General features: G+C 41.0%; 1 protein-coding gene across 1 annotated transcript in view; it reads left to right on the forward strand.

Moving 5' to 3' along the window:
- Positions 1–19,484, forward strand: part of brsk2a (BR serine/threonine kinase 2a) — a 157,630-nt gene that overhangs the window by 103,001 nt on the left and 35,145 nt on the right. Inside the window, exons 3-5 of the mRNA XM_084554413.1 lie at positions 2,935–3,020; positions 6,477–6,617; positions 18,587–18,703. Coding sequence (XP_084410539.1) covers positions 2,935–3,020; positions 6,477–6,617; positions 18,587–18,703 — 344 coding nt within the window. The remainder of the gene's footprint in view (positions 1–2,934; positions 3,021–6,476; positions 6,618–18,586; positions 18,704–19,484) is intronic.

Below are 19,484 nucleotides of genomic sequence, written 5' to 3' on the forward strand. Positions count from 1 at the left end.
AAATTTGGAGGAGTTGGATGTCTGGGCATTTCATAGGGATTAAAAATCAGTGTGTGCGGAGTAATGCAGTTACTCTTAGTTGTCTGTAACTTATAAGTTATGTTTTGCATGTATTCTGAACTGAAGAAGCTACTCAGATGAGTGGTAATAGCAAATAGCAAGGGTTGCTTCACATATATCTAGCATGTTAATCAACTGCTAATCTTGCAATAAACTGGCTGCTGTACAGTTAAGTCTTCACAATAGGCTCCATTTCTCTTATTTCAATTAACTAAAGAAAGGCGCTTAGAGGAAGCTTACGAAGCCAGATGCTGGCACTGCCGCACCTTGACAGCTCATTTCTCCCTGAGTGCTGGTTAGCATTAGTCTCGTTGCAGGGAGCCCCTGATGCCAGCTAGCGAACTAGCCGCCACTGGCTCATTCTTAACAGCACACTGTTTGCTAATTGTCATGCTTTTGGCACGAGTCGTCGGCTCGGTCTGATACCCACGCTCTGCCCAAGCAAATCATGTGCCAAAATAAGTGGAAGCTACGAAGCATCTACTTTATGAATAGCAGTTAAACATTTGAAACCTGTCAGAGCGTTTTTCCACCTCATTACTGCATCGGATCATAACGCAAGACAGTTTGTTTGTGTTTTATCGATGAAGGTCCCCCACACAGATCTCTCCAAAATAACAGCACACCTTACCTATCATTTACTGCACACTGGGGTCGCCTTAATTATCTTTGCTCTACAAGTTCACATCTAATCCAAATTTAAATACCCATAAAAATACAAGATTTTAAAATACTCTGGTTAGTGGTTGAAGTAGGAGTCTTTCTCTGAAAAACAGCAAATGAGCCTCTCCAAAACAAGATTTATGGCACATGGTACAATAGTGGAGACATTTATAAACTGTACCCAACATGAAGACAGGATAGATCACGATCTAACAGCAAATGATACTGTGTTTGAGGGCTCAGGTCAGACTGGTGAGGGATCCACACAGAGCCATAAACTACATTTAAATCAGTTGTTCTATGGTTGCTGTCCTGAGCCCCACCAGAGCATTTAAATATATATAATCCGTCATCAAATTAAAATGAGTATAACATTGATAACCTACATACAGTATATTAATAGCTGAAAGTTGGCCACCCATACCTTTCCTCAGGTGAGAAAGTGGCACGGTGCAGTGCTCCTGATAGCACTCATTAGTGTAGCACTCATCATAAGCCCTGATTATTCTAGCCTTTTCTCCCACTGTTACTCCATGCTAGTGCTAATTAAGCACTTACCACTTCACCCTTTTTAGCCAAGAGGTGTGCCTTGTTTTATAATACATGTAAGTTTATATTCTCCTGTGACATTTTTTTTCTTGCCTCAGACTTCAACCGCAGTCTCCCTGCACTGCATTTTCCTCTTCAGTCACTGACTGCATGCTAGTTCAGCAGGTTTTTATCATAAGCTTTTGCGACATGTTGCCTTTGATAAGGAGCTGGGATGTGTGTGTTGTTATTTGTCAGAAAGTAATTATGAATAGTCTGTCAGGATAGACTGTAATACCTGCCAGAGCAGGCAGAGATCACAAACAGAAGCAGCTCTGATGAGAAAACAATGTGAATGTATGAATAATTAACGGGGAGGGACTTGATTTGAGTGATTTTATGTCCAGTCAAGGAAGGGGCTTTGTGGGAGTTTAACAGAAACATAGTTAGCTGGCACATCAAAGTTCTTACTTCATTCCACATGAGTGTTCATAAAGCTAAGCCACGCTGAGTGTGACATTAAAGCAACGTGAAGGCTGTCACAGGCAAGCGACATAGCGAAATCGACTTTGATGAGATTGAGATGAGGCAGAGAGGCCTTTATCTCACACTGTTCTTTCATCTCCTCCGTTGTCAGTCAAAGTTAGACACTGAGGGTGAAAGAGAGGATGGACAGAGGGTAGAGAAGGATGAGCCGATAACCCCAAGGAGAGCAGGTCCATAGGGTGCTGAAGATAAGCGGTGGCTTCTGTCGAAGTGGGTCCCATGCTGATTTTCAGTGGCAGCTACACATGCTGACAACAACCTCTGGAGATGCTGACACAAATGCAAACTGATCGGCTCGATTTTGGTGAAATTTAGCCTTTGCAGTACACGTCTTTCAGCAGCTTTGTAAGCAAAAAAAAAAAACAACAACTTGGGAACTTGTGTGTTCAGCCATCTGATTTTTCCAAACAGTGTTGTGTTTGTATGTACAGTCAATGTCTCAGACAGGCTGCTAGGGGAAAAAAAAAAGCTTCTTTTGGGAGACGTTGGTGTACCTGAGTGGACATTTTCACCCCTATTCACCCACAGTCTGTACTCTAAGCAGACAGAAATGTTAAAATGTGGAACGTCTGATTCTGACAGATTATTCGCCTTCAAGTTTCTTATCAAAACAAGCTGATTTATGTTCACCTCAAAAAAACTCACCAGATTGTAAAATGTGAAAGTATTCAGCGAGGCTTGTTTTGGGGGAGCGTGTGTAAGATAAGACACATGCAACCTCAGTTTTTTTTTTTTGAAGCAAAGCATATTTCACCCCGTGAGATAGCAGTGGTCAAACCTTATCTCTATCCAACTGAAGAAAGTGCCAATCAGCTCCTTTCTTTGGTTTACTTATTCCTCGTAAAGCCCTCGTGCCGCACGTGTGAGGTGTTATTACAGACTGGTGTCTTTCTAATGGGTCACCTTCACAGGTAGCTCCACAAAAATGATTATTTGACCCTATCGCAACCTGTTTTCTCCCTGTTATTTCAGTTTAGCACCCGTGAGGGCAAGGGTGTGGTTTAAGAGGGTAGATCAGGACTATTGCTGGTGGAGCTTTCTTTTTTATTATTATTTAAATGTCTTGATGCTGCAGTAACTCTTTTTGTTCTTTCCTTCTTCTCTCTCTCTCTCTCTACCTATCCCTCTCTCATACAGGTGGAGCGAGAAATAGCTATCCTGAAGCTCATAGAACACCCGCATGTTTTAAAGCTACATGACGTCTACGAAAATAAAAAGTACTTGTAAGTATCAGTCGACTATGGTCAAAATTTTATCTATAAAACTTAACTAGATGGCACACATTAAATGGCTATAAGTTTGTATAAAATCTTTTGTGCCTCACAGATATCATTACTATCGAGTGCTGTTTTGGATGCTAGAGAAGCCTTTAAAATGCCACAGATCATTGTACTGGCCCGCAGAGCAGCTGTGATTGGTGTGTTATGATTGCAGGGCAACAACGATAGCCTTGGAGGGGTGGATGCTCCATTAGCATTGGCATAAAGCATTTAATTTGGTTGGGCACGCTGGGGGACTGCTAATGGGGAGAGGACGGCTCCGTAATGTAAACACCATGGCACGTTTATCAAAGGCAACACCATTGCATTTAGAAGCATTAGCCTTAGAGAGCCAGCTCTCACAGCTACACACACACACACAAGCGGACACACATAAATCTGTTTGCTAACTTTAACAGTGGTGAGTGACATTCCCATCCGTCATTCACAGTAGACCTCTTGATCTACAGAGGACTGTTTGTCAACTTAATTCAATTAGTTCTCATCTTGAGCTTAGAGGCCAAACGGGATTGGACATGCAGTCCTCGACATGTCATCTTTTAAGATGATAGGAATAGCAGAATATTATGATTCATCCTATAATTGGATTATTAAAATCACATTTTGGGCCTATTCCTTCATCACTTCTGACAGATGGTCACTAGTAGTGCCACAGAAGACGTATTGCTTTACATTTGCATCACGAGAGGCTCGAACACACTTCATATCAGTGATGTAATTTCGCTCTTAACGTGGTTCAGATTCTAACTCTGATATATCCACTTGAAAGGCAATAATTGATAGACATACAGCATGTTTGGCGCTAGCAGTCCCAGAGCTTTAAAGATTTATTATTCTCCTGGCACGGCTGGAGTGACGCACGCGCGCACAAGAGGTGAAAGAAAGAGAAGTGGAATGAGTTTGATAAATAGTCCACCAATATTTTATTTATGGACATTTCATTGCAACAAATGAATGAATGAAGGAACACATCATGGCGTCGGTATGAATTATGCCTCTGAGAATGAAAAAAAAATGCTTTCTAGCTTTAGACCATAATGCATGGGATTACACTGGATTTGTAATAGTGTCGCTGTCAGCTGTTTTATTATAGATGTGTTGAAATGGAAACTAAGGGATTAATGGTAGCAGATAAGTTATTCTGTCGCTATCTCTGTTTAACTTGCTACTATTGGGGCATGATGATGCAAAATCTCTTCAGGTGCAATTATTAATGCAGCATTACATTGTTGTTTGAGAGTTATTGATCTTAGTTCAAGCCTTAAAAGTAAATTATTGATAACAATTAGAAGTAATCCAGAACCTATGTATACTGCAGTTAAAAGTCTTGTAAGGCACTTGTGAGTTTAAAAAAAGACTATTAATGCTGTGCTAATCCGAGTATGGGTCACGCGCTGAAAATACTTGCATTTCTCATATTCAGAACCAACTTGATAACATTTCTAGACTATTAGAATAATATAGCTTTTAAACTTCTATTGTATGCCCACATATTTTGTAATGCAACCATCCTTTATTTCTCTTAATATATGTCAGATGTTCATATTAAAACAGAGTTTCAAATAATCAGGTAAACATTATGTAAATGTCTGTACGTAAAAGCGCGTCACAGTTTCTTTATACCATCATCTGCTCCAGGCACAGCATGCCCACTAAGTCAAACTACAGTCTTCTCGTCTTTCTTGCTATAGATGTACATACTGCCAGCTTCCCTATTCCAAGATTGGCTCTGATTCTGACATATACTGTGTGGTTGGATCTGAGCAGTGCCCTTTTCAATCAGGAAAAGAAAATTATGTTACTTGGAGGGATTACAGTTTATCTCGGGATCCTCCGCAACAGAAATAGGATGAGGCTTCGGTAAACCCCGCCAATCAGAGGGCTTTTAGGACGTTTTCAGGGAACGGCAAAACGGCTAATAAATAAAAGATAAACAAGGGTTTATTTATCCTGTAAATCGTACAAAGCGATGGAGTCTCAGAGTAAAAAGCATAGAGCTGGAAGTAAGCGTAATAGATTCCCCTTTTAAAGGATAAACCTGGTGAAATTACTTTGACATGACATGAAATTTTGCTGCTTTTAGTCACTGAAGAGATTATACAACAGTTTTAATCAGAAGAGTTACAGGATATAATCAGCGGAGAGCCCTGCTAATAGGTTACTGAGTAGCAGAAATGCCTGCAACACTTTGATGAATTTAAATGACGTTATTTTTCAAGTATTTGCACGTTTTTGTAACTTGTGTTTCCTCATTCGTGTCTGGGCTGGTTCTTGTTTGTGCCAAAGCTGTTGAGATTTTGCCACGGTTGGCTTTTTTTTTCTTTTTTTTTTTGGCTTTAAAGATTTAGGGTTGTTCAGTGAGCAAATGCTCTGCGGCCAATTAAAGTCTGCAACACCATATGTTAATCAATAACACTGAGTATATGCATGTAGCCAAACACATCCAGGCAGGGGGAGTGAAAACAGGTACTTTACTGCTTGAATTTCAATTTATGCTAGTTAAGGTGGAGGGAGTTTTAGTACACGATATACGAGCAGCGGAGGCCTGAGCAGGTTCAGGGCACTGCTGCCTTTCAATCTACGGGTGCGGCTTTCGGCCCGGGTCAGCGGAGATTCATCTCCTCTCTGTCCCCTTGGAGCCCCGGAGCATGGCCATATAGTCAGCTTGACAGAGTGCCTCTACAGAAACCCATCGACACAGACGCAAAGGCCACCTGAAAAGCAATAGCAAAGGAATATGCTCTTGTGTATGCTTGTTTTTGAAATGTAAAAGAACTAGATGGTATTCATAATATAATTTACAATACACAGAAAATTATGTCACCAGTACAGTATATTCTTAATCAAAGAACTTTTCCTCTTCTTTTGTCTCTTTTGTTTTATTAACCCAAGTGCTGAGACTCTTACAGAAGGTTACAGCATCTGTACCTTAGCAGAAAAGTCGGTTATATCTAAGAATTTCTCACACAACTTTCCCGCCTTTAATAAAACAGTGTCATCCTTCTGATGCCTCCCGTTGAAGATTAGAGCCTCCGGCGTATCTCAATCCTTCCCATGTATTTACAACACAATGTTGGCATGCTTCACTCTTTGACTGAGGGAACAGCTTACACATGACAAAATAAAAAGTAAACAGTCAACATGAAGTGGCTTTTGGAAGATCACGCCACTGATCCTGGGTGTTTTCTCTGTGTATAATGGCTTTGAGGGAATCGTCTTTCCCACATTGCACCGGTTCCGACAGACATCTGAGGTCTGAGGTTTGCCTTTACTTCACGGCGTTATTAGAGGACTCTGTAGAGTGCAGGGTTTTTTTGTTCTTGTCTTTACAGTTGAAATAATTTCTTTGTTTGTGTATGGGACTTACTTCTTGCTCTGATCCCCCCTCTGTTTTTACAGGTACCTTGTGCTAGAACATGTGTCTGGTGGTGAGCTGTTCGACTACTTGGTGAAGAAAGGCAGGTTAACGCCTAAAGAGGCCAGGAAATTCTTCAGACAGATCATGTCTGCCTTGGATTTTTGCCACAGTCATTCCATATGGTAAGTGACATACATGTCCTCGTGTAAACTTTTTGCTGCTATGGATGTTGTCGAAGGTTGGATAGAACTGATGGAAGTGTGCTGGTGAGGCAAATTAACTTCATTAATTAGATTTAGATGCCGTTCATTGGCTTTTAACACAGTTATTTTTCTTAGCTCTGCATTAAGCATTCTAAAAAGATGCTTTCAAACACATTTTAATGAATTCCAATTGTATGTATATGAGTTGCACCATCTTCAGCCGCACAAATAGATACGCAATTAAATCTAAGTTCTTGACAGTGAAAACCACACGTCACGACATTTGAAACACTTGGAGTCAAACCCTAATAAACACATTCGTTATGTGCAGACAATTAAAACCATCACATGCATTTTAAGAGATGGAACAACCAATAAACAATCATAGGCAGGAGGCGCAGCAAAGTCATTTTGGTTGTTACACAACATTGAACAAATAATGAGTTCCCAAGTAATGAATTCTGAAATGATGCAGATTCTTCCTGGAATGAATTTACAATTTGAATTTTAGTTGGTTTATTTAGATCTTTGGGTGCTGATTAGTTTTCGAACCAGTGATTCAGTATGAAGATCACAGTACTGAGAAGACTAGATGTTTGTTGTTTTGTAAAGTGCTTATGAGTACGGATGACTTTAAATCTTATTCTGTAAAAATACACTCACTTGCCAGAGCATTAGGTAAACGTAAGAAAGGTGGTAATTCAGCTGTGTGATCAGTTTGAATTGAACGTTTCTGTTATTTAGCCCATTGAGTGAAACAGTGTTGTCAAAATAATAGGAACATGTGTCGGTAACACAGTTCGCTTATTTCAGATAAATGCTGAATACTTTCATGAAGCTACAATTTAGTGCAGGACCGTTATATTATTGTATTTCACTAGTGTACCTAATGAACTGGCAAGTGGGTGAATATGTAAGTCTTTCTCATGACAAGCTAATAGGTTGTATTCAATGTAGGCAAGCAAAATGACACAGTGTGTTAGACTTCAGGGGTAATTTAGCTGTTAATCTGATGATATACTAGAGGCAGTCATATGTATACACTTCAGAAGTCAAAGATTTTAGCAAGGACTGATTTAGAGCTCTCATTTATTTGTGCGTGCGTGTTTCTTGTTTGTGTGTGTGTGTAGTGTTGCTGTAATGGGAGATTTATGATCCTACCAAAGAGAGCAGAGTTTCAATCCCTCTCCAGAGAGTGTGTGCATTTACTTTGCATTCAGTCCTCATGTTCTAGTCTAGCAGGACACCAGGACCATAGATAGGCCATATCTCCAACAACTTAACAAAAAGCAAGAGCAATACAACGAAAGATGAAATACACTGACACGCTATACACCCTGGACAGGTCACCAGTCTATCGCAGGGCTAACACAGAGAGACAGACAACCATTCACACTAACATGCACACCTACGGACAATTTAGAATCACCAATTAACCTAACCAGCATGTGTCTGGACGGTGGGAGGAAGCCGGAGAACCTGGAGAGAACCCACGCAGACACAGGGAGAACATGCAAACTCCACACAGAAAGGCCCAGTAGGCCGATGGATTCGCACGCCATTTGGATTTCATTTTTATGGGGTATGTTTCAATCTCTACAGAGAAGAAAGATGCCTCTGCAAGCAACTTGATAGTCCAACAACTGATCAGAGCAAAAAAATCATGACATCGCTGTTAACCTTTTGTCCTTTAAAGTTACTTTGCTTTCAATATCTTTCACAAAAGATGCAGTTGCAGAATCTAACCATCTTTCTTCATATAAAGTCTGCACAAACGGTTTGATTGGCCTGATAGATCTTCTTTTGTGGGAACAGTAACTTTTGGCTGGCTGTCAGGCTAGCTTGGCATATTATATATCTAAACAACAGTAACAATTTTCTTGAAACTCAGTTTGATGTTATAAAATTGCTCAAATACTCTAGAAGATCCAGAATCCACTTAGATGGCCAGTTATGCAGCTCGCTAGATGCAAGGGAGGACAATGCAGAGTTAGATGGAAATGTGAAAGACATTATGCCCATGTTCTTTCTGTGTTATCAGTAATTATTCTTTAAATTATGTTTATTTCTGCCGTGTTTCTTTTTCTCTTCTGATTTGATTGAGTGATTCTTCTCAATCAAGATTCGCAGAAAATTAAATTTAATCTTCCCGTTGCAGGAGTATTAATTATGCTTGTGCTGTGCACATCAACTAAACTGATATGGCAGTTCAGATTTCAGTCCGACAAAACAAGGCTCGGTGAAAAGAGAAGAGAGTAGATATGGTGATGTAGTAAACCAAATAAAGGGTGTTAGTTATTTACATTATTGAAGTGAGGTCACTGACAATTATGGTAATTATCAAGCACATTATGATTTGGTGTCCTTGCTGATCACGCTGTTGTTGTATCGAGCTTGGATTTGAACGTTGGGAGATCATCATAAAACCCTAGCACAGCCACGGTCAGGCCACGGCCATGGTCATTGATATTACTGCTTATGTCAACTTATGATGATACTTATTATAATCCCATCATAACTTTTGTGCCAAGGCTGTGTGGCTGGTAGCACTGGAGAGAAAGAGAGAGAGAGGGAGAGAGAGGGCAAGAGACGTTTTGTTGTACTATGCACAGACTAGTGTACTTGAAAATATGCTGAGTAACATTCATGGCACAATGGTCCCTGGAACTTGGTGCTGTGCATTAAATGCCTGCAACATTGATTAGCATAATGTTGCACCGTTAATTAAAAGTGAAAAAACCTGATGGATTTGTCATGGCATCATGCGGTTTAATTTCCATAATTAGATAAGCCCTGCAGTCATGTACATTACAGACGAGGCAGTTACATTTTGGCTGTTGCTATTTAATAATAAAGCCACTTTGAGAGCTTTTACATCCCAGCGACTGAACTACGTCCTTGTGTCAAGATTACGCCGCACGTTACCCAATTATCTGAGGATGACCCACTTGAGTTCATTTCAGTTTTTGACAATCAAACAAGTAGTCGATGCATTCAGTGTAAAAAAACAACAACAAAAGAACAAAAAACAAAACACTATATAAGTTGTGTAGCTCTGGTAGTAGAAATACCTAAAGAAATAAACTATCAATCCGTGTAAATATTGCCTGATTAACATTAATTGCATGCACATACATAGATTGTCCCAATTTTGTAATAAGATTCACAGATTTATCTCTTCCTTCCTATTTTTTCTTTGTTGCCGTCTATCCGTCTTCGCGCCTCAGATCACCTCACTAACACTTTTCGAATATGAAGCCTTGCAAATTTATCATGAGGAGGATTATTTGGGAGTGTTGCTGCACCCACTTGCAACCTCCTCCCTACCTCAATTAGGGGCAAACAGACAGACAGACAGACAGACAGACAGACAGACACAGCCCTTCTCACCTCCCTTCCATCCAGACTAATGAGATCCCAGCATCCCCTCAATAAAAAAGCATTTCTGCAATCATTTCTTCCATTTCTACTCGTCTGCACGGGGGACCTACGCAGGCCATTAGAAGTGCTCCCTTTTTCTCTGTGACTCACCATGCAGAGGAGGGGGGGAGGACGCTCCTCTGCCTTCGTTTCCCGCACACCTCCCGTTTTCAGTTCTTCTCGTTGCCTCATGCTTCCGTCCTCCGCCCACATCCTATCCCCAAAAATCTCTCCTGGGCCAGATGCATGCGAGTCTGGATGTGAATGAAAGAGCGTAGAGGCTGTCATGACTCAGTGTTTCCTATGCCCGATTTAGATTTAGCTCTCTGATTCAGGCAGAGGTTTCTTTTTACGCAGAAAGGGATTGAAAAGGTCTACACGAAGTATCAGTGCATGTTAATATAGATCCAGTACCTCCTTTGTCCTCAGCAAGATAGAGATGTTTTGTGTTTGAATACAATTTGAGTCAGAGACAGCTGCAGAACAGGACTTCCAGATCTGCTTCAGACCCAACTAACTGCTAAAGGTCACAATAACAAGGATGTAGTCATAAAATTGTAGTCAACACTCTCCTGAACAGTTGATGGGACAAGTTGCCCACAACTGTAACCACACACCAGAGACAGAGACAGGATTGTTTTTTTTTTTGTTTTGTTTTTTTAAAGTGTATTTCCCTTGAATACTTGCAAAACTGCATTAGTGTTTGGCCCCGAACTAAACATTATCAACAGACATTAACTCCCTCAAATGAGTGTAATACGACTCAATATTTGCCTTCTTCTTAATACACTGTAACATTTCATTGAAAGCACTGTGTGCTGTGATTTCCTATGGTTAATTGAGTGCACAGTGTTTAGATTTTTATTTTAACGCGAGCATTGAATATCTGCTGGCACATTTTGGAAAGTTCCCGGATACAAAGAAAATGTGATTTATCGTGTCCAACAGAACTAATGATACACATTTTAACATCTTGTGCAAAGTGACTAACCACAGCCGTCCTACAAATGGAAGAAAGCAAGTGATTAAATAGAGACTTAAAATTTTGAGTGATGAGCTATAGAATATGCTTCAGACATTCTAGCCGCAATGCCACCTTAAACACCTTCAAATATTTAGTTTGCTATTCTTGGTGTGTGATGAATGTCAACCGTATTAATATCAGTCAATCCATTGAGAATTAACCTCACTTTTTCTAGATGCAAAAACTGCATTAGGTCCCTAGGCGATGTTTCATCCACTTCAGAAGAATCAGCTGTCTAGCAATCAGAGAAACAAAAGGAATAGCTTATAATTTATATTTTGGAAGGTTACTTGCTTTAAAAACCACTCTCAAATACTGTCAGTCAAGATAGATTGAGAGGGATCTCAAACACCTTTAACACACTTGTGAAAATATCTCATTAGCGTTCACAAATTCAAGTCCAATTTTCTTTTTTAACCTAATATGCACTGGGTTCGCATGAGGATAAATCTTGGCTCATTTCTCTTTAGTATAGTGCAGCCGATGGAGAACCGCCATGTCGTTTGCTAATAGCTGAGTAAAAGATCCTGTTCGGAATTTAACTGCACTCATCCAGTTGTGACAAACCCAGTAATTTATCCCACCCACTCACATAGACACAAGACATATGCTGTACGTGCAGAAGTCTGTTTCACCTGAGTTTGCATGGATGCACTTACAAACCAATCGCAGAAGCGAGAAGCACAATTTCAGCTTGCATACAACACTCTCTGTCCTTTTTCTCACCCCTGTTTTCATTGCTTAACAATGACTTTGGTTTTTCCCCCTGCAATACAGTTAACACTCCTACGTGTGAGTTTAATGCAAAGTGGCTGTGTGTGCGTGAAAAACAAAGAGACACATCAAGTGACTGCAACCATTCCACCAAATAAGCTAAAGATTGCAAGTGCACTCATGAAGTCCCTGAAACTCACAACTCCGTCTTCCTTACTCACACATACGTTCACCCAGTCTTCCAGTCCTTTTCATCCCTGATATTGTGATGTGCACAATGTTGCTGCCACCTACACATGCACAAACTTGGTCCAGAAGTGACATTAAAACCCACACAGGTGCATAATCACGCACATCAACCACATCCACCTTTCTCCCTCACGTAGTCTCTCCCACTCTCTGCCATTATCTCTTTATTCCCCTCTTCCTGCGCCTTAGAGAGTCACATGCATCTGTGGGGATGTACATGGACCAAGAATAAAAATAGTGGCCGATACTGTGTGAGCAGAGTGATTGTGAAACTGTAACATTCCTTGTTTGACTGGCTCTCTTTAGATTGCATCAGCTTGTTTCACTATCTTGTTCTGCAGTAGTTTAATGGCACCAGTGGCTCTTATCATCCCTAGTCAATCAGCGCAAACATCCCTTAATATTAACACAATGGTAGAATTCGCTAATTATTCTATTCCCAATCTTCTGAATTATTTTAAAAGTTGTATTACATTTAGATGGAATTTGCCTACTGTTTTATGACTTCTTCATTCTGTGTTTCTGCAGTTCGTGTTGGCTTATTTGCCATCCATCATCCTGTGTTTGTCCATTTCTCTGTCAATAGCCGCTCAAGCCCTAGCGGCTGTTTCTGGCTTTGTTTGCTGACAGTCTTATGATAGGTCCCTCTGATGGCAGTCTGTTGTGTGCCGGCCAATGGAAAACCTCTGCTTACAGCCTATCATCATTATGTCTGATGGCTGCTAACAACAAAGCATGGAAATATTTTCCTTTAGGCTCTCTCCTTGTCTTTATGTTTGTCTGATCTTGTCTGATAGTCTCTTTCTGATGGAAAAGATGGGTGAAATGGAAGAAGCAGGATGGAAAATAATGGTAGAAGGTTGGTTTAAGGAGCTTGATTTGGGGAAAATGGATATGTGGTTGTAAGTGATTGGTTCTAATAGGAAAGTTAGGAAGTAAATGGGACTATAAGCTACTAAGGTTAGACCTAAGTGTGTGGAAAAAATAAGGTGAAAGCTGAACAGATATAAGATGATAATAACATGTGCTGATCTTTCTAATTTTATACAAAGCACGCATCACCCTAACACCGTGTTACCAGTGCTTTTCTGTCAGCATGCCTGTTTATTCTGCCCTTAAGCGCCGTTGCTCATTCTATCATCGCAAGTCAAACTGCTCTGGATTAAGAGAAAACGCCTGGTTGTGCATTTGGCACAACAAAGCGAATGGTTTGTTTGTTGCAGATCTCTCTGTCACCGTAGATCCTCTTTTTAGTCACTGCATTACATGCAACACCGCATTAATACCCTGCTGTTTCTCAAAACCCCGTATAAATATGGACGGATGACGCTGGGAATGCTCTTGTAACCAGCCACTGGAGAACAATAACTGTTAGCATTACAGTCAATACTAATTCAGTTCAAGTGCAGTTTAAATGAGAGCAGACTACTGAAATGAGAGCACTGGTCTAAAGGGGCTATAATTTGTGTTTTGTGCATAGACTGCATTTAAGAGATGGATGTAGCAACAGTGACCTGGAGTTTAGCTGTTGCCATCTTCTTTTTTTAAAGCCAGTTGTGGCTATGTTGGGGCGAAGAGCGAGAGATGGATCTGACTGACAACCTGAGGACGGCTTGTCAGTCAAATCAGTAATGCCCCCCACACATGCCACTATTTGAGGCCCAACGTCTGCTCAGTTATGGAATTATTTCTAAACGCAGCAACAGCTAATGATATCATACTGACTTGTGAAATAAAAAATTCTATTGTTATCTTTCTATCTTTTAGGATTTAGCACTTAGCGACCATCAGTGGTACTACACTTTAAACCACTTCCTCATTGGCTCCACTTTTTCGGATCTGGTTATATACTTGTATATATATATATATGAGCCCATGTGACTAAAAGTAATATGCTGGCTTTAATTTTGACACTTAAATGTGCCATGTAGAGTTTTAATATTGCAAAAAAAGAGAAAAGGTTATGTTTAAATTCAGTATTACTAACCAAAAAGCATTTTTTGAGTGTGTGCCATTGAAGTTTACGGACATGTTATGAAGTAATTTCAACAACTGATATTAGACAATGTTCAGGGTACAGCCAATGCATCATGGTAGCGTATTTCATAAATATGGACAACATTATACATTCTATTTGAACGACATAAAGCAGTAAAGAGAATAACCCGGGACAGGGACGGCGTTGGCTTCGCCTATAGATTGTATAAATTGCATATCTTTTATTCTCCCCGCCTAACAGTATTTAACATTTCTGCCTTTGTTATATCACTAAATATATTTAGATATAATCATTTAATTATTATTATTAATTGAGAATGTCTTAGAAGCTGCTTTGAGTGATTTATAGCTTTTCACTGATCATTCCTTTCCTTGTTAGAAAGTAGTCTTCCGTGCTTAAAAGAAAACTCAGCAGAATAATATTGCAGCAAACGTCTAAACATATTCACCAGTCACCCCCTTTAAGCTAAAATGTAACTCCATTACCAAAGAAGAAAAAAAGGCAATTTTATCTATCTCATCCCTCATTGCTCTTAATACACAATTAACCTCACCGGCTAATGAACGACTGCGCCCAGTACATTCAAGTCAGCAGTCAGAATATTGTCCTCTTTTGCTAATGCGATAGAATATTAGCCTTTCAGCTTTTTGAGAGAATGTGCTTGCTTCTCTCTCTAATTGGGTCAACGGAAGCCTGAAAAAGTTTGAGAGGGAAAAAAAAGAAAGATAGAAAGAGGAGGATGACACAGAGGTGCGCCGGAGGCTAAATGGGTGCATTTCAACTCGCAATGATGGATAAAAGCCCCACTCCAGCAAACAATAATGGTACCGGGATAGCTTTCATGAAAATGCAGAAACAGGTGTGCAACGTCCCTGGCATGTTAACGTGCCAAAAAAAAGCGATGCGTTTCAGCCATTAGTGTTAGTTTGAAGTGTTCTTGTTATAATTAGTGCCTCATACCTCGCAGGCTTAACAAGAGCGACATTAAAACGTGGTGTATGTCAAATGTGTCACCAAGGGACAGGTATATTGTTCTCATCATAAACATGTCTGGAGAATTCTCAAGACGTTAAGAGAACAGACCAATTACAAACGTCTATAAAACAGAACCCATCAGCAAGGTATGTAGCAGTAGCAATGAAGAGCTTGGTGTTCGATTGCAAGAATTATGTTTAACAGCCCCCTAGGGTAGAAAGTCATACTCAGATGGCATGTAGAGTTTGACACTCACACACATCTCGGGTAAATTGCACTGAATCATTGTAAGAACCGTACTGCAGACTAAGACTGAACTACAGTGAGTAGTAGGCGTTAAACGAATTTTTTAAAGTTGAGTCAACGTTGACTAGTCGATGTAGAAAGCAATGCTTAGCAACAATCTATAGTCTTGACCTCAATACATGCTGTAGCGTCTCACACAAAGGAAGCTATGGAGGCTTTTCTACAAGGTAACTGAAGTTTGAACACGGACTACTGTCGACCTTAGCCCACGTCAACGCCATAAACACCGTCAGTCTGACACACTCTACTGCCACAGCAATACAGCAGTAAGATAGGATTATGTAGCCGAGATAAAACAAAGAAAACGGTACATCTCCAAATCCTTTTCCGTGCACTGCAGTTAAAATCCAATAACTTCAGACGATGAAATTCACCAGCTAATTGTTGATATGCAGCCTCCTTCTCTGTTACCGCAGGGCGTTTGGTGTAGTTGTTAATTGACTGCCGCTGAGAGGATTTGGACCGTTCCTCTGTTAGCGTTAGCGGATGACTTTTCAGATGAATGTGCATTTTACATTTGTTGTATTTCAGCACTGACTTACATATTCTGCATGTCACGGTAAAATGGGCTTCATCTTAAGTGACGTATTTTCACACACTTTGTGAACCGCTGCTAGTTTGCTGCAATGACCCACTGGGCTCCTCACCTGTCTTCTAAGAGGCGTCCATGTTGTTATTGTCACGTGATCGGCGACTAGTCGACTTCCTGCTTAGAGCGTCATGGCCTCGTGGCACAGCAGTGAAGTCGACTAGTCGGTACAGCCCCTAGTGAGTAGTATATGCTAGCATGAGCGATGACGGTACTAAACCTTAAATAGTTATTTTCCTTTTACGTGTTCCATATTAGACCGGCATTTCCTTAACATTTATACAATTTGATTCCCTGCAGAGGCCATCGGTGCAATATACCAATAAAACCAATAAAACAATAATAATAATTCTGAAATAGGTCTTCCCTGATTTCTTTGAAAAAGAAGAAGTACAGTTGCATGCAAGCTTATTGCAGCTGTTCAATTCGTTCAACACCATCCACTCTTGCACAGCGTATAACATATCCTGCCACAAGGTCTGCTGTGTGAGCAAGATTACAGTAGCAAAGTGCAGCCTAATGTGTCAAAGAGGCAGTTTAATGTCCTACTATAGATACCGGGGTCTCAACAACCAATAAAGCATCCAGATGAAATTTGTCCCCTCGCTGCTCCCGGGGGTTCAGTGTGCTGTTGCCTTCATTCTTTTTTGCGAATCACCCTCTTGGCCATTTGTGGATTACACGCGCAAGACCTGGGATGACACGATGTGTGTGTTTAAGGCTATTTCAGATAAAGGTTTAATTTGTATTTTTGTTTCTGGAGCTGTTTTCTCATAGAGAAAGTGCATGCTTCTGTCTGACTGGATGAACTGGTTATTACCCCCCATAAAATCAATAGTAAAAATATGTTTTAAGGCATTGGTTGAATTATTGAACATCTTCCAGGCCCTGTAGTCTGGTTCCTATGTCACAAAGTTATGAGTTGACCTTCTGTCAGGTTTAAACTCCAGTACAAGTGCTTTCTAGCTTCCGGCTCTCTAAAACATTTTGATGCAGAGAGAAACATATGTTAAAGTATATCCAAGAAATGTTAAAGAAAGGCAACTGCACTTGTAGATTATTTTTTTTTATTTTTTTTTTCAAGTAGCTTTTTAAGTACTAATGGACTGGTTGGAAGTTGAGGTTTAAACAGGAACATCTGTGGGTGTAGCCCATTAGAAACTCTCTTGACTTGTTTCTGTTAACGACCAGAACCTGGCACAACTAGTGTCCGTTAACGGCTAGATACTTACTTGTCATGGGCGGCTGTTTGTCCCTGTCATCTTTCCCTAATGAATGGTGCTCTGACGACCCATTATCAGTCAGAGGCTTCGGTCTCAAGCCGTGTGTGGGGTTTAAACTTCAACTTTTTTGAAGTTTCGACAGTTAATGGACACTAGTCGTGCCAGTTTCAGTCCAGTTGCCTTTCTTTAACATTTTTTGGATATTTTAAAGTGTTATATAATAAGCATTTTTGAAGACTTTCTTTAATGCCACTGATTTGGTGGAACACAGGGATGTCCTCTTCAGCCCCTGTCCCGCAGTGGGCGTCCCCAGAGAATCTCACTAATGTTTTCGTCCCTTTCTCGTGTTCTTTGACGGTGTTAGTCAAATCTCTCAGGCTACTGACATCGCTGCCAAATGATGGTTGTGTGAACTGATAAAGGCTTTAGCCCGAGGAGAACTGTTTTAGATGCTATCTGTGTTTTATTTCAATTATGGCAAGGATCACAGAGACTGCCAGCGTGATAACAAACCGGCTGACAGCTAATCCCTCAGGACAGGAAACGAGTTGTACAGTGGCTGATGTCATCTAAGGTTAAATGTCCATTCTGATGAGGCACTCTTCAAAGGCAGACCCCGCCAGCTATTGTTACAGCTCCCCTTTCTACCATTAGGCTAAAGAGGATATGAAAGTCTAATTCACAACACTCTGACAGCTCGGTGGCTATGTAACTACATATGCGCATACGTGTGCCACGTCTACGGTAGTTTGCTCATCTTTGGCAGACATCGCAAGAACAGCACAGTATGATGTAAGACAACCTTCAGCCCTGGAAGAGATGTTAAATGCACAATAAAATACTACTCCTCTTTGAACAGCCACTCATCAAAATTGAGATCTTAACCTCCAACTCGGCAACAGTGTACGTGACAGGAGAAAGATATTCCTCTCAGTGGTCCCTTTTAAGGAACGATAGGATGTCCGCTGGATATTATCCCCCTTGCTGTGTTTAGTGGTAATGAATGGCAGCTAATGAACACCGCCACCTCGGCGGCTGCCTCCCCCTTGATGCCCTTTGCTCAGTCAGTTTGCTGGTGGCAGTCTGGGAGATGAGAGGAATGGGATGAGGGACAAAGAGGGAGGGAAACAGAAGGAGAAAAGGACGCAGCGGGGTGCTGTCACACCTCGTACCAGCCCTGCTCCGAGGAGGGAGCCTCCCGAGTTTCAGCACGGAGAGATCAAAAAGATGGGTGTTGCAGAGACGAGGGGGGTGATCTGTACCAGGTTAAGATGCTGTGCTGTTCACAGCTGCGTGCGTGGATGTGGATTCAAGCGTGATACACAAGGTGTTTGATAGACCTTGCAGTGCACCTTTTGTTTCTGCTCAGGTTCACTTTGTTTTATGACTTATGATGAGCTTTTTCATGTGTCATTAACTGTTGCATGTTCCCGTCTCGCTGTCTTTCAGCCACAGGGATCTAAAGCCAGAGAACCTGTTGCTAGATGAAAAGAACAACATCAGGATAGCAGACTTTGGAATGGCTTCCCTTCAAGTTGGAGACAGTCTGTTGGAAACCAGCTGTGGGTAAGTAGTAAAAGAAATATTACTCCTTACTGTTTTGTAATACAATGTCTAATAGATGGTTTAGGTTTCTGCTGCAGCCCAGACCCTAACGCCATAGCCTGACGTGCATATCCCCAGAAATGCAATAGGCGGTTTAGGTATCTGCATCAATTTGACGCCGTAGCTACAGCGACAGCACACAGCATACGCAGACCCTAACGCTGTAGCTGATGTGCACCGCCCCAGAAATGTAACTACGTGTCGCGGCAACACAGACTGCAAGAGCTGTGATTGGTCCGCTTGGTAGTAGCGTGTTTCCACTTTAGTATTTCTGGCTGCTTCTCCATCTCTGCAATGTTCAAATTGATTGTTTTCGATCAATAAAGGTGGAACACATCAAGGAAAGGTTAACTGAGGAGTTTCGGAGATACAAACATTTGTATGACTTTGTATGAAAATTTCAGTCGTCGTTGTTGAAAGTGAAGCAAGAAGTAGAAACAAGAAGTGGCAAAAAAGACACAGCGCTGGCTAGCGTTTGAGTGGCGTTGTTACAGAGTGACCCAGACTGATGAGCCGAAAGTATAAATGGCTCGCAATGCGTCTATGTTCCGCAGTACCCTGAATGAACCGTAACTCCTATACGCTGCAGATGAGTCTAAAAATGTAATAGCTGGAGATGAAATGAAGTCTATCTGTCGAGTCCAGATGCAATGTTTTCAGAGCGTGCGCCGTTGATCTCTTGGAGATTTTAAACATCTCTCAAGGAGTGTGCTGTCTGGGCACGAGCAGGGCCAGGGCCAGG

The sequence above is a fragment of the Chelon labrosus genome (assembly GCF_963514085.1).
Source record: "Chelon labrosus genome assembly, chromosome: 11".
Taxonomy (NCBI): domain Eukaryota; kingdom Metazoa; phylum Chordata; class Actinopteri; order Mugiliformes; family Mugilidae; genus Chelon; species Chelon labrosus.